The 26,376-nt window shown below is 40.1% G+C and overlaps 1 protein-coding gene and 1 long non-coding RNA gene across 5 annotated transcripts in view; one reads left to right on the top strand and one right to left on the bottom strand.

Moving 5' to 3' along the window:
• The window catches only part of LOC102156399, a 28,103-nt gene extending 8,500 nt beyond the window's left edge, over positions 1-19,603 (bottom strand). The window contains exons 1-3 of one of the 3 annotated variants that reach the window (XR_005362098.1): positions 19,490-19,603; positions 18,384-18,610; positions 17,846-17,894 (exon numbers count right to left, since the gene is read on the bottom strand). This is a non-coding gene — a long non-coding RNA (uncharacterized LOC102156399). Of the gene's footprint in view, positions 1-17,845; positions 17,895-18,374; positions 18,611-19,489 lie in introns of those variants that run through there. The other 2 variants (XR_005362100.1, XR_005362099.1) reach the window with 2 other exon arrangements.
• The window catches only part of PRRX1 (paired related homeobox 1), a 73,194-nt gene that overhangs the window by 30,548 nt on the left and 16,270 nt on the right, over positions 1-26,376 (top strand). For both annotated transcript variants that reach the window (XM_038542569.1, XM_038542570.1), the window contains exon 2: positions 25,177-25,352. In XM_038542569.1, the coding sequence (XP_038398497.1) occupies positions 25,177-25,352 (176 nt within the window). The remainder of the gene's footprint in view (positions 1-25,176; positions 25,353-26,376) is intronic.

The following is a 26,376-nucleotide window of genomic DNA, read 5'->3' as shown; positions in this document are numbered from 1 at the left end:
TCTGCATCTGGGGCTTTTGAAATCTTTATATCATCAAGAAGGCTTACCTTCTGCACAAAGCCCTTGACCCTGAGGTACCTTGGGAAATTTTAGGAGCTGGCCTAATCCTATATATATTCCAGGCAAATTTTGACAGCCTTATTGCTTTTCATCATTAACTGATCCTGGAACTTTTCCTAAATAGTTGGGCATATTAACACCGGCATCTTGATTCAGTTCCAACCCAACCTTCAATTTATTCCACTTTGGCTAGTCACAGCATTCTTCCCTACTCCTCCTGTGACCTGAGCCATTCTGGGAGACCGATGTGCGTGTTGTTAATATATGTAGAGTTCTCAGGAGACAGAAGCTACAGAAAAGCCAAATACCATGGTTTTGTTATTATTACTAATCACAGGGCTCTGCCTCAGAGGAATGAAGGTGAGAAGAGATGAATTAGCATTGATAAATGACTTGCAAAATAGAATATGCTGTAGAAAGGTTCTAAATATTACTATAAAGAGTGGAGACAGCATGCAAATGTGATTAAGGATGTGGGGTCAGAGGGCAAATGCTGGAATATGGGTGCACTTAGGGTCAGTGTGACCGAATTCTGCAATGATGTAATTTCCTGCACATACCAATCTCAGAGGCAGGCTTTCAGGAAACAGGATATTTGATATGGCAGTGCTGCCTTACTTATGAAGGGACCAGGAAAGAATAACAGTTGACTTTCTTGCTGGGCTGCGATCCCCTACATCTCCCATCCCCCACACCCACTAAACTCAACAATCTCCATCATAAATAATCTGAAAATGTTTGTTGCTGGGTAAAACTTGCTCAGCCAGACTCTTAAAAGGAAAACTTTTTGAAATACGAAGTTCAATAGAATGGATAGTATGATGGAAGATGGGTAATAAGGTTGGTGGGTCAATTTATTACTTGCAATTTCTTAGAGACTGAATTAAACTGTTTAGAAACTCAAATCTCGAATTGGATTAAATTTCAAGGTGAGATGAGCGATCAAGGAAAATGTTTTCTCTCAGAAATCTGACCATACTGAAGGCAAGATGTAATGGCAAAGCAATGCTTCTATATAGTGTAGAACTCAGGTGCGTTTTTGCCCATGAAGTAAAATGATTGGGAGTTATAATTCAATCTTATTTGATTCTTAATTTTTATGTTTTCTGCTTGAGAAAAGTGGGAATAGTATCATCCAGCACACAGAGATTCCATGAGGCAAATACAATTTTAGTTTTCTAAAGCACTTAGCAGTTTTCTTGGAGGAAGGCTACTACCATGAAGGACTGTATTCCACACACTATGGTTTTCATGTGCAAGTGTCTAAAATCCAAATTTCAGTACCACAGAGTTTCAGTTTCTCACTTGGATTTATTATAGTGGAGGCCAATGCATGAAACACAGGAGAAAGGTTAGATCAGATTTTAAACGAAGTTAGGGAAAAAATAGTAACTTCAGAGAGTCTCTGAATTCAGAACTGAGAGAATTTATAAGTTGTCAAATCAAATCTGTTCTGGGATCTGGAAATTCCTTCTCTGTCCTACTGGCAAACAATCCAGGCTTGCTTAAAGATCTTCACAGATAGGGAGTATATCATCTCACAGAACAGCTGTTCTCTTTGTAGGGTACAAATTATTTTTTTGAAGTTTATATGAAGGTTGTGTGTGTATATATGCTTGTGTGCTTGTATAATGCATATGCCCTCTAAGAGATATATTTTTAATGTAACTCATTTTCTCTTTCAAAAGCCAGTCACATGAGCTAAGAAGTGTGAGCATATTTATGGGGAAAATAAGAGGATTGTAATAGTACTTCAAATCTGGGAAATGTGCCCATAATATTTACCAGTGTTTTAAGAAAGCATATTTATACTTTTAGAAACAAGCACATCTTTTTATTGACTCAGGGACTTCTACTATTTCACAATGAAAGCAGACTATAAATAAAACTTAACTGATTTTCTTTTTTCCTTTTCCTGTAGTAACCAAATGCTCAGCGACTGGGGTCTAATGAATAATGGCTATGGTTCAAGTGTTTCTATAGATAAAAATTAAAGTAGAGTAACATCTAAGATTTTTTTTGTGGTTGGAGTAACAACAGGTATAGGAATTAAAGGGTAGCTAAAGGCATCAGCTCTTCTAATTTGTCCTTCAGGGCTCTTCATGCAATAAATGAAGAAACTGGCAGGGCCTGAGAATCCATTGCATTGGGAAAGAGGCTGAAGTGCTCTGAACTGGCATGCGGTTATAAGAACCTGCAATAGAAGGGTCTAGTTCACCCACTGGGATGTCTTTGGAGGCCTGATTTATAAGATTTCTGATTTTAGAACGGCTAACTGCATTAATTGCACCTGATGGACTGGCAGAGCTGAGAAGGGGCCAGAGAGGCTGTCCTTCCAAACCTTTTATTTGCAGAACAAGGAAACTGAGGTTATTTACACAAGATCAGCTAGCTAGTTGCAGAACTGGAACTGGAAAGTGAGCTCCTGTTCAATGCCTGCTGTGTTCCACTGATGGCTTCCCATAGCAATGGTTGTAACCACTCGGAATGAGATGCTATATCAATATTACATACCTATGCTTTCATGCCCCCATCCTCTCCCTTCTTTTGGCAAAGCCTTTATAGGCTAGTCTCATCTGTCTGTCTCATTTGATGCTAGTCTCATCTGTCTGGCCATATATGGACATATAGTGTTCTTGAGTGGAAAGGTCACTCTTTCATACTGGGAATGTGTAAATGCATGAGAGTCACAGCCACAGTTAGGTAGAGGAGAGTGTTTCTGAGTCAGGACCAGAAGCTGCCCGTTGTGCTTGAGTTCTTTTCACTTGGACATATCAGCTCCCAACCAATGGTAGTTTCTGTTAGTTCACATCACCTCAAACTCGTTTCTCTGGTCAACAAGAAATCCATAAAAAATCCAACCAAACAAAAAGCCCAAGACATCCATCAGAGGTATGAACTTGCATCTTTCCCCTCAACTATCCTGACCCCATCTTCCCTTCTCACTTCTTTCTCTGGGTATACTCTTTTACTCTCTATTCTCTAGGACTGTCACAAACCTCAGTTGAACCCAGCACAGGCTTAGACTCGCTTAGGATAATTTTTCTGGGACCTTCTAGATGTGCAGCATGGAGGACAAAATGTAGATATACTGTCCTCTAGACTTTAGCATAGAAGGCTTTGGCATTTTAGTTTGCTTCGTTGGCAGTGGTGTGCATGTCCAAAATCCAGTGCAAAAGAAAGACAGAAGATCAACACCTCACACCTGGACTGGTCACTCATTCACAGTACAAGGTAGGCAGAAGCAGAGGAGAGAGTGACACATGAAAAGTCCCAGGGCCATATGGCAGTAAGACAAGCCTGGCATGCCTGTCTGTGGCTATTTAGAAACTCAGTGGGTGTTAGTTCCACAATGGAGAAGTGGGGGTAAATGCATCATTAGCCATGACCAGCAGTGACATGTCCATATTAGAGAAAAAGAGGCGACCTTGAATCTCAATATCATATTTTAAGCCTTTGGTTGCCCGTCCCCTAGTGTGCAGTTCCCAGAGAGGAATGAACCACGGTATTCCTAGTTATGAAAAGATAACACGAGGTGCAGCTGGCAGTCCAGAAGGGATGTGGTTAAGATTTGTCAAGCCATTTGAAATTCTTTATAAGTAAAAATACTGCCCCTAATGACTCTTACGAATCCAATTTTCCAGTTTAAAAAGGGCAAAGAACACATTTTGCCATTTGTGCGAGAGATTACTATCTTTATTTACATGCAAATTACTTTAAAAGCTAGGAAAACCTATAAAATTTTAAATGTCCCACACCAGGGGCTTAAACTAAGAGTCTTTGTCAAATAAAATGAATTCTCCAAGATCTGCTTTGAGCTACTTTCTTTGCATCTAAGCACAGCCTCTCTTAGAGGAAGGAAACAGTAAAGTTCTCACAGAGAGAGAAAACTTTTACCACTCAGTAAAAATCCCTGGGTTTCCCCCGTATGAAAGCTTTAATTTAGCTCAGCCCACTCCTCCATGAGTTAATTTAGAGCACCAATAAAAGGAGATTATTTTTGGACTGAGAATCTGCCTGGCACATTCTTTGAACCTAATAGAACTAAATAAAGCTATCCAAACTCCTGTGATTTTTAAAGGAGGTCACCCACAAGCAATAGCCTTGTGATAGTTTTTATGCACAGAGCACACGAAATGTGGAGGAACATGCTCTTATTGGAGAGATGAGGAGCTTCATATATGAATAGACCCACTCCTTAAACACACATCACCTGGAAAAGATATGGAATGTGAACAGGCAAGTGTGTGTGAGTGCACACGTGTTAGTGCATGCGCACATACACACACACACACACACACACACACACACACTCATCAGTCCAGGAGGCAGCAAGCAGCAAGGAGAAAAAAAGCACACAGGCCCAGAAGTAAAATAAGCTAAGCTAGGTCTCAGGTTTGGCTGTGGCACTGGGCAAATCATTTACTCTCTTAGACTCTCAGTTACTTTCCATGATTGCATTGCTCAGAAGTGAATACTCTTCACCTTTGGTTTTATTTCCTTCTGTTTTTTTTTTTTTTTTCCTAATCTGGTTTTATATAGTTAAGAATATGACATATCTGTAACTTGTATTCATGTATATGGATACATGTATACATTATACATATATTCACAAGTGTTCTTTAATATCATTAAAAGCCTTTATAAACAACTTTTCATACAGCATATTCTCCCCTCCTCATCTCTATAAACATCTCCAATATCATTTATTGAGCATTCTGTACCAAACTGTAAGTCGTTTACATATATTCTTATTTTATTTCATACTCATGAAATATTGATATAGCCAATAAAGACAAAATATGGAAGAGAATAATAATATTAAGCTGTAAGCCTCTGAGAAAAACTCCAGGATGCTTTAAACTAATTCAACTGGCAGCAAGAGGATAGTAACGCTGGTAATGCCCTCACACTTTGGAAAGTTAAAGCCAAGTAAGGATATAAACATGTATTTCTTGCCACTTAGGGGCACCTGGATGATTCAGTTGATTAAGCGACCGACTCTTGATTACGGCTCAAGTCATGTCAGGATCCTGGGATTGAGTCCTCCATTGAGCCATTGGGCTCTGTGCTCAGCACAGAATCTGTGTGAGAGTCTCTCTCTCCCCTTCTGCCCCACTCCCCCCCCACCGCTAAAATAAATAAATAAAATCTTTTTAAAAAGGAAAGATCTCTTGCCACTTATATAAGTACTTGAGAATAATTTTTTCTTTAATTTTAAGGTCTGGAGAACAAAGCATCTCTTTGTTTTTCTGTTCCTAGGGGATGAAATCATTTAAAGATGGGCTGATGCCTCAGTGAAATGCAAAAAACCTTCTTCCAAGAATACATAGCACCATTCAGTGTTTAGGAGGGTTTTTTAGCGTCACATTGGAGGCCTTTGGCTTATTAAAATCCACTATTTTTCTGACCATTGAGCCTCCAAATGAAGCAGCTGAGAGGAATAACACCATATTATTTCTTTAGCTTTCAAAAATCAAACTTGTAATTTCCATTTTTATCAACAGAACACATTCAGAACAGAATTGGAGCAAAGTCGCTACTGACCTGACTTGGCCAATGATTCTTAAGCACCAACTTCTGTAACTATGGCATCTTTCTGGGGAAAGCTTGCTGGTCTACCAGCCTCTGCTGGCAGATGTGAAGGGAGAGTGAGTGCTAGAGGCAGGAGAGTTAGCCTGCAGAGGGGAGCAGGGTGGGCAAGGAAGGGTTGGGGGCGGGGGTCCCTGGAGAAGGGGCTCCTGGCCGTTAACTTTCTAATCGTCCCTTCTGAGAGGCCCACTGGCCCCCAAGACTGTTGTTCTCCTGTGTGCGGTGTTGATGGTCTGTAATCTTTTGTCAGAGTAATTGACGGTGAAGTCTGCACTTTTGCAGCTAATGATAAATAGGGCTTTTAAAGGTTGTAATTTCTTGTTTAACCAATGCCAGTTGCAAATACTTTGTGCCGAGGAATAATTCCTCTCTGCCAAATAAAATACAGTGGAAGTCTGTGGCGTGTTTTTCAGCGTATTGTTAGTCACAGCTTGCCTGACAGAGCACTTTCTGTGCAGGAGATAAATGTTCAGGCCGTCTGGCTGCCAATTTCAGTACAGAAAGGACTTTTCTTGTGGAGAAAGCTTTTCTGTTCCCCAGGCAAACATTAATAAGGTTTTGTGTTTTTTTTTTTTTCACTTTTAATTTTTATTCTTCCACAAAACTCTTACAGAGAGGTAAATGTTTGGTTCCTTGAAATGAGAAAGATTCTTTGAGTTCTTCAGTGTATCCTGCTTCTTTCTCTGTTCCGTTTCTGGAGCTCTGGCTTGCACACAGCTCCTCCAGATAAATGGCAAGGAGGAGACCATGGTCAGTTTGCAGAAAACTGTTATTATGAGCATGGCCATGGGGAAGGGAATCTCAGGGAGTCTGTTCATCACAAGACCGGAAGGAAAATTATAGTAAAAGGGGCTTCAGAGTGGCAAAGAAGAGAGAAAGAAGGTTCCTGTGGGCTCTAAAGGAGACAGCCTTGCCTAGATTTGAATGGGGATTACTATGTTTAAAAATGAAGCAAAGCAACACAAAAATACAATGAAAAATACCAGTTTGCCTCAAAGTACAAATGGATGTGTTTCTAGGGCTTTCATATATATGCAATTATATTTTAAATGCACCAGTGGAGTTAGCAATTTAAAAATATCCTAAGGCCAATTTTTGTAGTATCTGATACTGTGGTTTTGGAAATACTCCTTTTTGATGAATCAAGTGGCTTCAAGTGAGGCTCCTCAGGATCCTGGAAAGTTCATCAGGTCTCAGGTGGAAGGTTGGAAGATAGGAGGTACTTCCACCAGGGATAGAGTCTTTAGTGGGTTGTGTTCTGCAAGTTTCTGACATAGAGGTGCATGGAATTTTCAGATATATATTTGGACTATTTGGAAAGACCTTTAGAGCACTCCCATGTGCTAAAAAGTTATACTTCTTCATGTCTTGAATTTGTACTTTGTATCCTTAGTAATTACATACATAGGTACTTCATAGGTAGAAAGAAAGTTGAGCAGAAGAGTTAAAAACAGGCCCAGGTCGGGGAGATAGTGGAAGATCATGGACAGATATGATGGTGGAAGCTTAAGAATCAGAGAAGGATCAAGCATCCTGACCACAAAAAATAACAGGATGGTCCACATTATTTGTGCTGACCTTCTGAATCTGTACAATGCTGAAATTTGTCTCATACCCAGTCAAAACCAAGCTTCATGCAATTACCAGGATGCTCTCTGAAAGGCAAAAAGATTCCTGTCACCCACTCCCCTGCTGAAAAATCCATTACTGACTCCCTTGCACTAAAAAATGAAGTCCAAAGGCACAATGTAAGAGGCCCGCCACCATCTGGCCCTGCTTCCCCAGCAGCTTCGGCTGTCTCCTCTCTCCCCAGAGCTCCCAAATGCTCAGCTGTGGCAACACGGGACAGTCAAGATCGTATCACTTACCAGCCCTACATTCTTGAGACATCGACTTCTGTGAGCCTCTAAAATTAGGACAATGACATCCTTCTACATGGTGCTGTAGTGAGGAATGAATGAGGTGACAATCCACTATTAGGAATGAGTCATACTGCTTTTATCGCTCTGCTCCATCCATTCCAGACTTTCCCCCTTGGTCAAAATGTGTATTTTTCCTTCAAAACTCAGTGCAATTACTTCTTCTTTTTCTGTGACTCTTTTCTCACAAAGTAAGATACAGTTGAGCCATCCATTGTGCCACAACTTGACAATATATGCCTCCATTATTTTAGTTAGTCCATTTAAAGAACTTACTTGTTTATATATCTGTTTTTCTCACTAAACTGCGAGCTCCTTGTGGAGGTGGAGGCCACTGACCTTTCATACCCACCAGCCAGTAGGGGAGCAGTAAACATACATTGTGTTGAATAGAAAGAAAACACTAGATAAGGAATCTGAATGGATTCATCAATGCAATTTAATTTCAATTCCAGGGCTTAAAGGCTCAAATAAGCCTTGGGCATGAACTCATTTTAATCTGTGGCCATCTGATCATTCTGTCTCTACTCAGGCCAAATGCTTTGCTTACTTTGTTCAAGAATTACACATTTGTCAGACTCCCCCCTACGGAGTTGGCATGTGTGTGAGGTGTGTGTGAGGGAAAAGCAGACCCACATTTCTGCTAACAAATGTAATGTTCATCACAAAAGGACTAAAAAGAGAATTACCCACTTAGTTTCCTAATTTCTTAACCAGATCCTTAGATTGAGGTGCTTGCTCAAGTTCACATCAAAAGATACCAAATTTTGATTTGTTTTCTCATGTTGCCAGTGTTCTATCACATGAGCACCCTCTGAAGGGTAAACACTCAAATTTTACATTTTATTTCGATAGCCCTAAGGCAAAGACAGTATAATATGGTTCTTCCATAAATGGCAGTCGTAGAGTGATTCAAACAACTTGGGGATTCCAGAAAGCTGAGGTTGTGGCAGTTCAGTGATTTATGATGCCGCATGTAATGGATGGGTACTAGATCTATGCAATTATCTTGTTCCCATTGGCCTTGTGCATAATCGGATTTATGCTCCCACGATTAGGGTAGGGATCTGTAACTAGATGATCAGGAGAAGAATAGAAATAGTTTGCAGACTGTAACTTCAATTCTCAATTTGTTGCCAAATCAAATGCTTAGAAGCATTTCTCTGAATGAAACACCTCTTATAAAAATCATACAATTGCAACCCAATCATGTCAAGAAATTGGTCTCTTTATCTATTTCAATTTCTGGATTAAAATGATACCCAACACACACTCTCAAATTCCTATCCACTCCTTAAAAGTTCTTCCCCTTTTTAATAGTTTAAGAAGCAGATTTAATAACCTCTACATCCTTTCGGGATCTCTGATTCTATGAAAAGCAAGAGGAGTAAAGAGTTTCAGAAGTTGGGCTTTGTAGCCAAAATGCCAGGAGTCAGGGAGCCTTTGCTACATGTCTTTGGTCAGGTTGCTCATCCTCTCTCAACCTCAGCCTCTTCATCTGTAGCATGAGGATAGCTATAACATGACCTCTTAGGGGAATGAAATATGAAATATTCCATGTAATGCACCTAACAATGGTTCCTGGCAAGCAATAAGTACTCTAATTGTTATCAAGGAATGTTTATTAAGCACTTAATATTCATCCAGTGTTAGATCCTAGAAAGTATGCGAAAGAGGTACAAAATATTGTCTCTGCCTTCACAAAGTTTACAACGATAATGCCTTTCATATATGTCTAGTATTTTTAGAAAAGTCATCTTATCTGAACCTCACAATCCTTTAAGACACACTTATTTTAAATGTTATTAGATGTTAGTTTCCCCTATATATGAAATTAGATAAAGGTTACTTTGCTTAGTTTTGCTAACCACTATTAAATTGTTAGTTTTTTTTTTTGTTAAAACTGTATTGCATTCTTTTCTTATACCATAAAGAGATTTGAAATATAAATGAAATAGCATATGTGAGGTATTTTATGATCTTTGGAAGAAAGGAATCATATAAATGCAACCTTTCAACTCTGAAGTTATGAACACAATTACATTGTCTCTCTCTAATGGAATTCTGTTCTCTCCAAATACATTGAAAATAGAGTTGGGAACATAGATTTCTTGTTATTTTCCTGAGGTTCAATGATCTCTAGGCTGCGGTTAACTTTTGGCTTGAGACCACAAAAACACACTCCAAATATTCATCATCTCCAAAGGTTATGTAGGGTGCACAAGATGTAATTGATTCATTGGTCATCGGTCACCACGGTCATTGTACAGGGACTGTATGTATGCAAACTTGCCTTTTCAGCTGTACTGTATTCTTAAATGAACCTTTAAAGGCAGCATAGGCTTTGGAAAGCCAGGGACATATATCTTCCTATTTTTTGTTTTAAGCTCCCACAAGGGATGATCTTGGAGAAACTTACCTTTATGATTGTATTTGTTGAAGGAAATAAAATGGTAAACAGATTTGCATCAACAGATCTTAACCCTGATATAATTGAGTTATATACCAAACTTTTCCTAATTCTAAACATTGGACTTGCTCACCTAGTCTAGGGAATATATTGTTTTTCTGGATGCTTTCCTTTTGGAAGAGGCATCAACTTGGAATCTAACTAACAGGCCTAGATTCTGTTGTTACTGGATCCTTTGTAACATTATTTTTCCAGCCCTGTCAAAAAAACTGCTTTCTAGAGGGACCAATAAAACTTACCTAGTAGCTTTGGTCTGGACTTTGAAACATATATTGCATATGGCTCCAACTACTTGGGTTGGAGTGGGATGGTGTCACTTTGTAAGCTCTCAGAGTTTAATGGAAGAGTATCCTTAGGGATTCACCTTTAATGCACTCTCACTCTTTTTATTTTTTTGTCACCTTTCCCTCCTCCTACATGTCTGCATTATGCAGCAATTTATGACTCCATTGATACAGTACGTGGTTGTACCAACCAACACAACTTGGCAATTGACTTCACTTGGAACGTTACACACTCTGCCTTGTTTTATTTAAATTTTAAACATCTGAAATATCTATTTAAAATACTGTGGAGATTTTTGCTTGCAGCTAACTCCAACTGGCATTGATATCACATGAGCCATTGTCTTGGAGCTTCTACCTAGAAACTGATATGTCAAAGTGAGTTACCAGATATAGTTGGCATGAGACTAGGTAATGGTGATAGCTCTCAGCAGTTTTAGTGGGCTCTACAGAAAGCCCAAACGAGTAAGATCTTTCACAATGCCACAGGTTTGTCCTTTACACTGTGAGCAATTGGATCTGCTTCTAGTTCTCATGTTTATAGCACTGTTATAGTTCAACCCAGGATTCTCTGAGCTGAGTCACACATACACCCATGCAGACACCCACACATACCATGTACACACACACGCACACATACATTTTATGAGAAATATGTCCTCCATCTTTAGGTATAAAATTATTTTAAAATTCTACAACTTGTCAAAACTGTTTTTCAATCTTGCTGTCTTCTCAATTGTTTATATAACTGCCAAATCTGATCATTTTCTTTAAAAATTACTGAAAATAAAAATAAGCATCCATATGATGTTCAAATAACTCTGATATCCACAAAAATAATCAGTAATGTAACTTAAAACACTAAGAACATTACACATTTGACTATAGAAATCTGTATCCATGGAGTTATATAAACTCTAGTCAATCCATTGTTAAATTAATAGATTATAAAAATGGAGATAATTCATAAATAAATATATTGTTATTTACTCTACAAGAGTACAGATTTATCCATTCATCAAGTATTTGAAGAGGACTTTGTAAGAAGAGATATTTAAGTCTAATGCAATGCCCTATTTGACAGCAATAGAAATGGAAACCCGTTTGGCAAAGTTACCTTTTTTTAAGGTTTATTTATTTATTTGAGAGAGAGAGATAGAGAGAGAGAGCACATGAGCAAGAATGGGAGAGCGAGAGAGAATTTCAGGCAGACTCCATGCTGAGTGTAGAGCCTGATTCAGGGTTCAACTCAGGGCTCAATCTCCCAACCCTGAGATCATGACCTGAGCTGAAACCAAGAGTCTCATGTTTAACAGAATGCATACCCAGGCACCCCAGGCAAAGTTACATTCTTAAGATTACATGACTGGAGGGGGGCAGATCATGTGACTTTTTAGGGACAGAAAGGATGAAAAACCACATTGTCTGATTTCTAATCCACTGGAGCTACCCCCCATTATATAAAGTTGTCTTAATGATACAATTCTATGAAAAAACTTCTTAAAATATTGAATTGTGGAACATGTGGAGAAAGTATAAAGTCACTATTGTATAAATCTGGTCTGGGGCTATGACTAATTAGAGAAAAGATTTGCTATTTAAAAAAGGGGGGGGGGGCTGTCTCCAATCAAGAAGTTAACTATCTAATATTATTTGACCACCCATCTGCAGTGACTGACAAAGCTAGGGTCCCTGGGCCTTGGGAAGAGCTGGGACTAATTCTAAAGCTGAAGTCTCCAGGAAGGAAAATCATAATCCTAATAAATCACCCACCAACTAACAGATCTGTAATAGAGGAAGAAAATTACTATCAAAGGAGGTGTGATCACTATCCCTGGAAGATTTTAGAAATAACCAAATGGATAAAGTGAAGGAGGAACCCAACAAGAGTCTGCAAAACATGCTGAGTAGCCAAAAAGGGGCAGATTTCCTTGTAAATAACTTATTTGATTAGATAAAAAAATTGTAATCTGTAGTTTAGGATGTCCCTCCCCACTTCTGCCTAAATCCACTATCACACATTTAATTTCCTTTAACCAATTTATGGCAAACATTTTATTTATAAAATCTGATTTTCCAAAATCTCTTCTCCCACCTGATCAGTTTATGTTTTTATAGGGGTCCCCTGAGTTCATAAAATCTTACGGTTTATTCCTAAGATACTTTATTTTATTTATTTTTTTAAAGATTTTATTTATTTATTCATGAGAGACACAGAGAGAGAGGCAGAGACACAGAGAGAGAGGCAGAGACACAGGCAGAGCAAGAAGCAGGCTCCATGCAGGGAGCCCGATGTGGGACTCAATCCCGGGTCTCCAGGATCACACCCTGGGCTGAAGGCGGCGCTAAACTCCTGAGCTATCTGGGCTGCCCAAGATACTTTATTTTAAAAGTGTTGGCTTCCCAGTAAGTTAATCAGGTCACTGAACTCTATACCATTTGAATTGGAATTGCAAAGGAATAGAGACTAAGAAGAAAGCTGGCAAACGGAATTTCTATCAGTGTTTGGGGAGTGGCTCTGTCCTGGAATGACACACCAGCCTGCTCCTGTGTGTCCTTCCTCTTGCTTCAGCATATTGCTATCAAAGTCCTTTAAAGAAAATAATTTACAAATTTGGAAAAAATTTAAAAATGAGGGAAATCTGAAAATTAATAAATAAATAAAAAGACTCCAGGAGGTAGAAGGAAGAATGTCTGCACTGGCTCTGAAAGTACATTAGAAACAGATGCCAAGGACGAGAATAATTTGGGTAGTGACTAGGAAACCATTGTCCTTAACCTTGGTTATCCTCCTTTTCTGTTTTTTTTTGTTTTTTTTTTTTAAGTAGGTTCCAAGTCTAGTGTGGAGCCCAACTAGGGGGTTGAACAACATCTTTGAGATTAGACCTGAGCTGAGATCAAGAGTCAGAAGCTCAAGGGACTGAGCCACCAAGGCACCCCTGGTTATCTTTCCTTTTAATCAATAAAATTTGTTATTAGGTCTTTCCTCCATCCTGGCTTCTGCCTGTTGAGCAGTATGAACTCTTCCTGCCAACTTTCAGATGATGGGGAATTGGAAGTGGTGGCCATGACATGAGTCATAGTGACACATAGATTACTCATAGGTTTCCACTCCAGGCGGACAGAATCACCTATTGACAAGGGGTTCTTTAGGGCTGTTCAACAACAAGGGACATGATTCAGTGGAATAAGATTATTCCACTTGGGTCTTTGAGTATTTTGCCCAAAACCTTTTTTTTTTTCTGCTCATGTGACCTTAGTGCATCGGCTTCCTTACTCGTTAAAACAGTCACACATCCTTGAAGAGGAAATCACCATATAATTAAGGTTTAGGTGTGGTTGGCAAGTGGTCATGTTGCTGTACGGTGGAGAATGAAGCAGCTAGGTTTTTGCCCCAGCTCTTTTGCCAATGAAAGGGAACAGAAAACACAGTGACTAGAAATGACGAATTAGAAGAAAATATAACCTGAAGCTAAACATAATTTTTGGCACAAAGAAATGACCACGCCAGGGCATGTCTAAAGTGGTCAGTAATTCCATATGTGTCATCATTATCAAAGCCCAACATTTATTGGTGCTGCTGAGAGGTAGGGACTCTGCCTTACAGGATTGGCTCAACTGCCTTCGAGGCTTGCCTTCTTATTTGGGGAGATAATTACTGATGAAAAGTCCTCTACAGAGAAAGTGAGTGAAAAGCCTGATAACACATCTCCTGGAATTTACATGCATTGTAAACAATGCAGTAAACCTTCATTTCAGGAAAATTTGTGTGCCAAGATTTTCCAGAAACTCATCCTGGAAAAGGCTGTCAGGTTTGGTGGCTGAATGTGAGTTGACCAGGTTATGCCAAATAGGCATTTTCTTTTTTCTTTTGCTTTAGATTTTATTTATTTATTTGAGAGAAAGCAAGCATGAACCAGGGGGAAGGGCAGAGAGTGGGAAAAACAGGCTTCCTATCAAGCAAGGAGCTTGGTGTGGGGCTCAATCACAGGATCTCAGGATCATGACCTGAGTTGAAAGCAGATTCTTAACCAACTGAGCCGCCCAGGTGCCCCTTAAATAGGCATTTTCACCAAGCACCATTAACAAATTTTCTGTCATTCCAAGAAAAGTACCTAAAATGTACTAGGCACTAATGCTGGGTGCTGAGACATATAGTTAACAAGTCAGATAAGATTCCTTATGGAGCTCATATTCTAGTGAGGCAAACAGCAGGAATAATTATATTTGGTCAGAAATGCTGTTAGAAGGCAAATGGTTCAGATGCTGGAAGAGAATAATGAGGGCAAGGCTGCTTCCGGTTGGTGATCAGAGAAGGTCCTGTAAACTGCTGACAAGTAAACTGAGGCTTGGAGGAGGACAAGCCGCCATTGATATAAAGAGTCAGTGGAGGGACACCTGGGTGACTCAGCAGTTGAGCATCTGCCTTCAGCTCAGGGTGTGATCCCAGAGTTCCAGGATCAAGTCCCATATCAGGCTCCCTGAATGGAGCCTGATTCTCTCTCTGCCTCTCTCTCTCTGTGTGTGTGTGTGTGTGTGTGTCTCATGAATAAATAAATAAAATCTTAAAAATAAATAAAAATAAACACCTTTAAAAAAAAAAAGAGGGATCCCTGGGTGGCGCAGCGGTTTGGCGCCTGCCTTTGGCCCAGGGCACGATCCTGGAGACCCGGGATCGAATCCCATATCAGGCTCCCGGTGCATGGAGCCTGCTTCTCCCTCTGCCTGTGTCTCTGCCTCTCTCTCTCTCTGTGACTATCATAAGTAAATAAATAAAAATTTAAAAAAATTAAAAAAAAAAAAGAGTCCATGGAAACAGTAAAGGCCTAGACATTTTTACAAAAAATCAAAGCCAAAGAACAAAAACAAAGGACAAGGAAACTGTCACCACCATCTGTAATGCAACCAGAGTTGGGTGAATGGAGTGACATGTCACAGTGTGGCTGAGAGAGGGATGCTGGACTTCAATAGGACAGAGAAAGCCTCTGCAGACTGTGTTTTGACCTACCACCCATTCTGTGATCTCTGCCCTCCCCCCTTGCCTGTTACAGGCTCTGATGTCTGCCCCCCTACTGGAATATCTTTTTATTGCTGTAACTTTACTTTGTGTGACTTCTTTCCTCAAACTGGTTATAGAGTTCTTGAAGTCAGACTACACATAATATTTCCTTGTATATCTCAGAGTGTTTGCCCGGCATGTATGTAGCACATGCTCAATAAATATTTATTCAAATGAATGAATAAGGTGATAGGTCAGGAGTGTGACCATTGTTAGTGATGACCCTTTGGGGAGTAGCCTAAGCTGGTTGATAAAAACACTATTTTCAGTATGGCTACTGTCAGCTAACCCGTGGTTAGGGGGTCAAAACTATTAGAAGAAAGAAAAGAAATAGCAATCTCATTTCTGTTTGCTAAATTTAAAGTCTCTTAGAAACATTCAGGTTTCCTCTTTCATCTGTGCTGACAGGTGAACTAATTTCTTTAAACTAAAGAGTCACATTCCAGTTTGAGACTGATCTCTGTAGAGTGCTCTGAGTATGGTGGAAGAAGTCAGTCTTCTGACTGGGTCAGTCAGTCTGGGTTTTCTCCAGTCATGGGTAATTACAGTATAGTTCTCATCCAATATATCATCTAGCCAAAGGTGTTCTAAAACAAAGACAAAACAAAACAAAACAAAAAACACAACAATAATAACAAAAGGACAAGACTCAGATTATTGCCTTAAGCAATTATTGAAAGTTTTCTATTCGGCTAGATACAAAAAATAAATAAATAAATAAAACAATCCTAAAAGTCCACAATGCTGGATTTGAAAGAGATCTTAGTCATCTAGTCCAACCTGTAATTTTGCCAGTGAGGACACTGAGGCCTTAACATCATAGATGTGACCAGCAATCATGCTGAGTTAGAATCTAGGCCTCCTGATTGTTGATCCAAAGCCCTTAATATAATTGTTCTATAATAGAATTTAAAACACAATAGAAGGAAATGTGTATGCATAATTGTTGCAATTTTTAAAGCATGTATTGTTTATATCTTACATCTTACTACCCATTTTACAGACAGGATTGAAATGAAAAGATGTTATAGTGTGGCATATTCCTCCAAAACATATTAAGCTTTAGATCACTGTTTACATTTGGCTTTTCTTACTCCTAAAGAAGAATTTTATGGGTGCCTGGATAGCACAGTCGGGTAAGTGTCCAACTCTTGGTTTTAGCTCAAGTCTTGATCTTATGGTCCTGGGATTGAACCCAGCATTGGAATCCACACTCAGTGGGGAGTCTGCTTGAGATTCTCTCTCTCTCTCTCTCTCTCTCTCTCTTTCTCTTTCTCTCTCCCTCCCTCTCTCCCTCTGCCTCTCCTCCCATTCATGTGTGTGCCGTCTCTGAAATAAATATATAAACCTTAAAAAAGAGAGAATTTTAATTTCCTTTCACTTAAACATCATTTAAAAATATCAAGCTTCTTATGTTGACCATTTTAACATATTTGAGTCTTTGTATAGGTCTGTTGTCAATGACTAGAGCAACATCTCAGAGGGGCTTTACCTTTCTCTTCAGGCCCCCTCTTTTACTCTATATGGTGTTGTTACAGAATTATCTTGACTCTGCCTCTTATTGCAATGAAAATTCTGTTCCTTGTGGCTTTCTGTGTTGTAAGCTTCCTGTCCTACAGCTAAAACTTGAGATGAAAAAAAAAGAGAAAAAATAACTTGAGATGAAAAAGGTAAGGAGTGAGGTCATACCTCTCTTCTTGAGTACTTAAATGCCTCAAGATAGCCTCTTAATTGTCTTTTACCCAACTAAGAGTCATGTTCTTCATTGCTGTCCTTCCAGGAGCTGAGCTTCCTCATTAATGATGTACATCTCTTTCATTGCTCTCTGCTTTCAGTTGTGCTTTTTTTAAAACCTTTTTTCCCCCAGATTTTTCTTTAGAACATTAAAGTTTATTACAAAAAAAAAATTAAAAAAAGACAATTTAGAGTGCATACCTCCCATGAAGACACCAATTTCTGCTGCTAATGTCAAGATTGATGTTGTGTCTCTTACAAAATGACAACAGTCCCACTACAAAGGAAAAATGCCACCAGCAGAAGGCAGAAGCTTATGGCTCATCTAGAGCTCTGTTTGTAATCCTACTCAAATACCAGTACTTTCACAGGGACCACACACCTGGAATATGGCAAATTTAGAAAGCTTTTAAAATCTCAGTCAGAACTCACTCTTTTCCCAGAACTTTGCCTTTCTTGGTTTTCTTTTTATCCCTTTGGCATTTACCAACGTGCTCAGACATTTAGAAAAAAAAGTCACTGAATAAATATTGAGTAACATGACCTAAGTTTTGTGTTTTTAGACATGTGGCAACTGAATTAGTCAACCCAAGGCACACAGACTGGGAAATCACTGAATTTTCATAGCCTGACTTTAGCCCTTGGCCTTCTTCCTTTTTCTTGTCTTTTTTTTTTTTTTTAATTCATTTCTAGTGAGGTTACTTGTTAAAGGTGCCAGCGTCTTTACCTGTCTGTGAGTGTAGAATCTGCCTGCTTTCTGAATGTTTCCTCAAAATCTGAATTGAGAAAGGAAAATTGTCTTGTTAGAAAGCCAGGGGTTGACTAGGAGCAAAAAATGTCCCAAATGGGACTTTTCAGACAAACATCTGTGCCTGACTTCCATGGCACAATTTTGGATCAACCACCGTGTCTCAGATCTTGACTTTTAAAGCTTTTATTTATTTGTCAAGCTCCTGAGGTTTCAATCCTGCACTCCATCGTACTAATGAAGTCATATCACACATGAGAGTGGTTCTCTCACTTTCTCTATAGTTATACTGTGATAGAAATCTTACTGATTAAATACCAACAAACAGCGAAACAGCAGGAAAAAAAAAAGAAATAACAGCAGTGGTTTTGAGCAGTCTGTCTCTGAAAAGAAACTGAAAGCAGTGGTGGGTGTGAAACCCAACACTTACCAAATGCCTACTATGTGCCAGACTATATGCCTACGATGTGTTCATTACATTGTCAAATGACCCTAGGAAGTAAGTAAGTAATCTTACTTCTGTTTTACTGTTTTGTAAACGGAGTCTCAGAGAAGGAAGGTGCCTTATCTAGGGCCACACAGCCAGTAGGTAGCAGGGCCTGTGGGAGAGCACAGGTCATCGTGATTTCCAAGCCAATTCATCTTCTACTCCCTCCTCCACTATGCCCACTTCCCAGTGGCAGTTCAGTTGGGTCTGATGGGAACATTCTCATTTTCTGTTTTTTTTTTCTTTTTTTTTGACATCTAGAAATGAATTGAAAAATAGGTAAGTAAGTGATTCATCCACAGGGAAATTGGGAGTAGGTTACATATTTGAAGCCAAAATTTTATTTTATTTTTCATCAAAGAGAAGGTATTTGTTCAGCAATTGAATTCCTATAATAATAATAATTCCAATATATGAATATTTTACATCTGATCACTAATTTGTATTATTGAGCATCAAATGCACACATAAACTTTGTACCCCAAGGTTATAGTCGAAAATAGACCCAGAGTCACCTGGAAGATACCAGCATGGGGAAAATTATGCATATAGTTCCAAAAGAGAGTGAGGGTTCCAGCATGGAACTGCATGAAGATGCTCACTTTGTATTGGGTCTCCATGGGGGTTCTGATTAGGAATCCTTTCAAAAATATGTCTCAAGAGAGTTAAAGTTAAGATAAGGTGATTCAGAGTTTTGGCTCTCTGGGAAAGTATCTGTCCTGGGGAGGTGCAAGGAACTATGCCAGATGAAGAGTCAAAAGTAGTACAAGTCCCATGAGGAAACCTCAGACTCTTCGGTGTTCTGTCTTTCAAAGAAGAGTCAGCTATCATGAGAGAGATCAACATTGAGCTACCTCTACAGAAAGCTGCTGTAGCTTTACACAGAACTACTGGCTCAGCTTTTGGGTCAAAACTATTAAAAATAATATTACCTCATAAGAGCATTTCATTCTCCAAAAGATGTATGTCCCCAAAATTACATTTGAGGTATTTTCATGCTTTTTCTAAGGTTTAGGACTGATACTCAACTAAGAATAAGTAGTGTTACTTGCCAAGTTAACAGTAAAGAAAAAATATGCACATCAAGAACCATCGTGTGAAGTTGAAGGTCTGGCAGCTGCAGTGTGCCGATGTACCTGGAGGTGGATGTAGCTGCATAGCTGGGCATCTGTTTGGCAGAGACCTGGTCAGTCTTGACAGTTGCTGGGATTCAGTGCTGGAGGATCCCAGGTATGCTGTTGAGAAGGTGCGGATGTGCTGTTAAACTTGGCTTTTGTCATTGTGATGCGCTAGGCTCAGTCTACATGGCAACAGTGTTGCCAGTGAAATGACCCATGTGCCATTTATCAGGGCACATATTAAAAGGATGCTGTCCTAATTGCAATTGGAGCTTAGTGTAACCAAAGAAACTCAAATGCATGCCACAGTTGTATCTTGCTGCTTTTCATAGGCCTTGCAATAAAAGCTAAACAGTTTTTAGTGGCTTTTGCAATTATACTTCCCTTCAATTTTCCAAAAGTTGCAGGGCCCGAACCACACAAATCCCATTAAAGTAAGTAGTTGTTGTGCAATGTAAGTCCCTTTGAAAACATTCTTCAATGCCCATAAAATGATCAGCGGGCTGCTCTTTAGATCCGCTTGCCTGCCATGTTTTCAACCAAAAGGAAGAAGGCAAGCTTTGATGTGGTGGTTGGTCTCTGCTACCGAAGCTGGCGTTTTATCTTCTTGCATCAGATTTCTTTCCAAATTGATGTGACTCAGGCATACGAAACACATTTTTCTTCAGATTTTATTCCTAAAATATGTTCTTCTGTACCTTTAAATTATATTTGGCTGACCTATTTGGAATCTCCAAGGCTTCTCCCACCATATGCAGAGCAGAAGAGGGTTGGGGTCTTTGGGAGTTAACTGGAGCCTGTCTGGCGAGTGCAAAGCTGCAGTGAGTAAGGGGTCTCATGTGCTGCCTGGTCCTGCCATTTGAGGATGGCCCTCCTCATATTGTCTTCTCCACCCACCCTTCAGTGCAGTTTTGGCAGCCAGATGTGGAGTCCATAGTGAATTCCAGCCCAGAGCCAAGGACAGAGCTATTGTTCCCCTTAACTTGTATTTGAATGCGCAAGGGTCATCCTGCACATCCCTGAAAAGAAGATTCAGGCTCCTTTTCCTGGAGCAGTGCTCACATGTGTCCTAATATCCCAATCCATCACAGACACATTCTCTGTAGCATCTCTTTCTCACCTGTGTTTCTGCTTCTTTAAACTGTTCCTTTATCTTGGAGCTGCTTTTCTACTAAGGAATAAAAATGAAGGACCAATTCCTGCATTTACAAGGGAATCAGAACCACACAGCTTCTCCCATCTGTAAATCTGAGTACTAACATATTTGAAAAAGAAACGGTGAAAGTTCTTTCTTCTACAAGTAAAGTTTTCCAGTCAAAAAAGATACTGTTAACCTAATTATTTACTGTGGACTGTTAGAAAGCATAATTGGAATTCAGAAATTATTCAGCCCCTTAAAACTTCAGATGAATCACCAAAGTTCTAATTTTCTAGGACTGCTCCTATGCCACAGTACTATCATGACTCTTTCAAGATTTTATTGTCATGTAATTTATCAAGGGACCCATCAGGGGAGCTGGTGGTTTGTAGTGGACAGTTGGTGGGATATGAGTGAACGGTGGAAGATTTCAAAGAACTAAATCTTTTCTATAGGAATAGATGAGTCCACTGAGGTGACAAACATTTGCACAGATAGAACTGAACCATAATTTTTAAAAGTATTTGATTATACACTAAAACATATGCAGGGATCAAGAGACTAAAAGATCAATATGGATAGAAATTATTAGCAAAGTCTTAGAGGAGGTAACATTTGGGATGTGTCACAGAAAACAGAGATTATGAACTGTGTCCTAAAATGAAAGAAAGTGAAGGACTAATATGGTGATGTGGAAAGAAGATGGAAGATGGGGTTTGCTACTGTGCAAAAATCACCCTGCACATATTTAATTGATGAAGCAGAGACTTATGGAGGCCACTGAAAAAGAAAATTCAAGAACATCTGGATCAAAGTAGCTATTCTAGATGAGAATGTTTACATTTTTTAAAAGACTATTCTGGTAGGAATGACAGCATGTGATACACACAGACCCTCCATCTTAGACCCTCTTTATATAGCTCGTTTGGAAAAACTTGTATTTCCCATAAAATTTCCCCAGGGTAGTTGTTTTTTATTTGTATCTCTGATGCTTCATACAGCATGACTATTGTCATTTGCACTTGAGACTGGAGTGGAATTAGGAGTGCTGGCTTCTAGCTCTGGCTCAGGCATAGCTGGTATTGTGATTTGGGGAGAAGTCACTTCATTCTTTGAGGTTTCATTTACCTCATCTATAAAATAAGAGGGTGGAATTAGACAATTTCTCTGGCTTCATTTGATGCCAGTGTTTTATGACGCATGATTCCAAGTGAAAATACACCTGTGTTCACAAGGCCATTTTGCTGGTTTTTATTAGAAATCGTGGCCGTAACTATATACTTGCAATTTACTCAATCATCCATGACATACATAAAAATACATAATCATTCATAAAATCCATAAACACCTTGGATTAGAAATATTACAATTTTGATAAAAATACATCCACATCTTCTGGTTATTTTGCAGCTTGGTGACTCCTACCCACTTCAGAATTCCAAAGTATGAGATGCTTCCTGATGTCCAATTGGATATCAGTATTCTTGGACAGCATGTGTTAAAATCAGCCTTCTCCGTAATTGATTTTACAAAAAAGATGACCCGCCTGCAATAATAAAAACACACTGAATTCTCTCCCCTCTATTCAACCAGACTCTAGAATCTGCTAAAAGTGCTTATCACAGGCCCTTCATACGCCCCACATTTGTAAACCTCTGCAATGTTTATGTCTCCTCTCATGCAGCCCAGGAGACTGTGTTGGGTCCCGTCTTCTGTGTTCTTGGAGGAAAACAGAGAGTGCACAATTTGTGGTTAGCAAGCAAAGACAGCCGAGCCCAAGGGCTGCTGCTCAAACTGTCTCAGTTGCCCGCTCATTGTCTCCTCCCATTATACTTGCACTTTGGAGGACATTTGCCAGATCCAGACTCCTTGAACCCCTGTTATTTGTGTGTCTTTTCTCACCTTCAACATGATCCGGACTGGTGTTTTCATTTCTTAAAAACAACAAGAACAGTCACTGGGAAACTTTTGCTGGCCTCGTTTCAGGTCATCATAGCTATTTATTCTGTGTCATAAACTATAATTCTCCATTTCCCTTACTCCCACGTCAGGGGAGCTGGTGGTTTATAGTGGACAGTTGGTGGGATCTGAGTGAACGGTGGAAGATTTCAAAGAACTACCAAGAGACTGTGTAGCAGGTTGTAGTACTGAGAACAAAACATAAAACACTCTTGTTCTTGATCACAGTTTGGCCGTACAATAAGAAAAGGCTCATAAAACAGCATAAAGGCTTTGGAATTTGTGGTTATACCTGAGAAAGACTTTTCTTGAGGGAAGAAAACAAATCATAGGATTGGTTTAATAAAGTGTTTCCTTTATATGAATAAACATAATAGCCTAGGTTCTGTCTAATTGGTCTCAGTCCTGGGCAGGTATGGAATCTATGGATTTTTTTCCAGAGCTCTTCTCTGTTTAATAGGTGCATAAAATGCAGGTTGTAGTGCTATCAAAAAGGCCTGGATGACCTAGAGAGACCTCAGGTCAAGGCAGGTAGAACTCTAGACAAAAAGATTTGGGAAAGGGAGTGAGAACAACATGAAAGCCTCCAAATATTTAAATTGGAAGGAGAACTCAGACGTAAGGCAACTGCTGAGTGTTGTTTGACCCCAGGTGTTTGAATTCTAGTGTGGATGTAATTGTAAATGAATTTTTCTGATAGGTGAATAGTGGTATAACCAGGATATCGGCTGGAATATTCCAGGCTTTGATAGATCCCAGAAATCATGATAATTAAATTGGCTCCATTCTCAGGATGCCACAGACCTGACATTCTTACTAAAAGTGTCATAGCAACTTCTTCAAAGCAATGCTCCTGGTTGAGATGGTCAACTGTGAACACAACACTAAAACTGAAAGAATGAGTGTCAGCACTTTCTTAGCTGGAGGAATGGAATTGGAATCATATGGGATTTTTCAACAAAAATGACAAGAAAAATTTCACATTCAACAAGCACTTACTATATCTGGGTATTTTAAATATCCAGAGGAAACGTCCATTCTAAACTTCTATTCTGGAAAGGCAGTATTCATAAAGAAGGAGTCTCTGATCAAAAGCACTTAGAGGCCTCATTGTCAGGCACTAAGAGATCTGGGCCACGAGCTCCTGGATTTAAGCTGCACTTTGAATCCCCACCCAAATTTGGAACATGCCCTCAATTTGTGATAAGAATAATATTACAGCTCAGGTAGGTATTACTTTTCCTTAGGATAGCTCTACGCCTTGCATAGAGCCCAATGTGGGGCTTGAACTAAGATCAAGACCCAAACTGAAATCAAGAGTCGGATGCTTAACCAACTGAGCACCAAGGCACCCCCAGTTGCTTTCTTGAGTGTGTTTTGCATTTATAGTTAGAGGGGATCAGAATGCCTCACATGTTTGAAAAAAATGGCTGAGACCTACTCTCTATTGAATGTGGAGCAAGGGACCAAGCCCTGCTTTTCCCTGTCCTCACTCTCATTTCCCTGTTTTGCTTTGAGCACAGAGTCTGAAGGGAGGGCCATCGGAAGTAGAAGTTCAGTTCATCAGGTAGAGCATGTGTCTTGGGCCTCGGCACTTCCCTGCTCTAAATCTCTGGGCACTGCATGGCCTCTGTAGTGGCTGAGACCTCATGGGGATGGTTTGATGTGGGTGGTAGCACAGTTGGTGTTCCGCTCAGCTTCACACCACCATCATTCCTACCAACACTGACACGGGCAGCAGGACTAGAGCATGCTACCCTCTTACTTCTGTGGGCAGGCTAGATGAGCAGCTTGCCAAGGTGTCTTTGGGGGAACTGAGAGGAAAGCAAGGAGGGGAACTTCACAGGTGAAAACTTGGGTTCATGATTCTCCAAAGGTTCTGGGTAAAAGTGTTTCAGAGACCTTTCAGTACTGTTCCCTGTACTTGTGTTCTCACAGGGCAAGTCCCAGGCCAGTGCTGGCTTGGGCTGATGGTGTCGGAGCACGATCCCTGATCTAGGCTGGGGCCTCTGAAGCATGCCTTAGCAAGAGCATGGAGCCTTGAGCAAATGTAGCTAGGAATGACTTGGTGTTTCCAGGGAAATGCGTGATAAAATAGGAGTCCCTCTAATCAGTTTGAACACATTTTTTCCTCTCTAACTCTGCCTTTGTGTTTATGTGGGTATGTTGAGGAGAAGGAACCAGGAAATAGTTGGTTTCTTTGCTTATGAAACTATAAATGAACATAATATAACATAAAACAAATAAGGTCCAAAGCAATTTACTCGTCTTCCCCTTCTTCTTCCAGAGAACGTGGTTAGGAGTAAAAATTTCCTTTAGCCATCTTTGCAAAAACAAGCCTCAAGAGTCATGCAAGAAATGTCTCCCTATCAACTCAGACCTGCTCCCAGATTTAGAAGCAGCAGCCGGAGATGGGGGGGGTCCTTGGCCTGTGATGTCAAAAGCACCAATGCCCCCATCTGAACACTGAAAGTGACATTTGCTCTAACACTTTATTAAGAATGTGAGCAAAAGAAACAACCTCTTACTGTAGATGTTCAGCAAATGAGTGTAAACGGGGACCCCTGACGTGACTTTCGCTCCTTAGCATCTATTTCTCTTGCTCCAGATGATCAGCTGAACTCTGAGGAGAAGAAGAAGAGAAAGCAGCGGAGGAATAGGACAACCTTCAACAGCAGCCAGCTGCAGGCTCTGGAGCGCGTCTTTGAGAGAACACACTACCCAGACGCCTTCGTGCGAGAGGACCTTGCCCGCCGGGTGAACCTCACCGAGGCCAGAGTGCAGGTAACCCAAGTACCGTATCAGGGGCGTGTCTCTGCAGACTGCTCACAACCACCAGTCATTGGTTTCAGGCAGGTGCTCCTACTAAGAAAGATGACAAAGAGTCAGCATGAGGACAGAATCAGACCCTAACTGGGTTTCTTTGGGCAGCATAGTATTTTTAAAAATCAACTCTAAGCCCTTAGGTGGGCAGAATAGGCCCTGCTACGAGTCTCCCCCCTCGTAGCTACCTGCCCTTGCACATTCCCGGTGCAGACATTGTCCTTCTGAGCATTTGACTCTGCATCTTCCACCCCAGCTTTCGATTTGACCTTTAGGATGGCCACAGAGATGAATTCTCTGCTCCCACCTCAGTTTTCCTTCCCTGACTTTGGGAGTGTACAAACCTGCAAGAAATTTATTATAAATGCATATAATCGTGGACGCGGGTGGGAATGGAAATGAGTACATCAAAGACCTCACATTTGGGAACTGCGTGAAGACCTCCTTCCAGTAGATGGTTTTGTGTTTCTGTGAAGTGAAGAAGGACAAGGGCATATAGGACAGTGTAGAAAGAGAACAGCCTTTCTTTCCAACATTCATGCCATGACACATCAACTTCAATACAGATATCTAGAAACAATACAACCTGGGATGAGTTATAATGATGATAATCATAGAATTAACTAGCACTACTTGAACCCTTATATGCCAAGAGCTCTACATGAGGTAGTCTGTTTAATCATCATGCCAGTTCAGTGAAGTGGATGGTATTCTTCATCTTGCAAATGTGGAAACTGAGGCCCAATGAGTTTCCAGTGTTCTGCCCAGTGTCACATAGCCAGCAAGAAGCTCAGCTGGGATTTGATTGCAGATATGCAAAGTTCACCCTTTTAAGCACTAGAGAGACTTTGGATAAGTAAGAGTCTCTTGGCTCAGTACTTCCTCAAGAAGTGCCTTCCTCTCCCTGCTGAAAGTAGAGAGAGAGATTCATTGTCTTCTATAGAGCTGGTGGTAGGCTGCCATTATGATAGGGGAGGGGTGGATT

The sequence above is a fragment of the Canis lupus genome, chromosome 7, assembly GCF_011100685.1.
Source record: "Canis lupus familiaris isolate Mischka breed German Shepherd chromosome 7, alternate assembly UU_Cfam_GSD_1.0, whole genome shotgun sequence".
In the NCBI taxonomy this organism is placed as follows: Eukaryota; Metazoa; Chordata; class Mammalia; order Carnivora; family Canidae; genus Canis; species Canis lupus.
The sequence above is the reverse complement of the archived record's forward strand: the minus strand, read 5'-3'. Positions and strand labels throughout refer to the sequence as shown.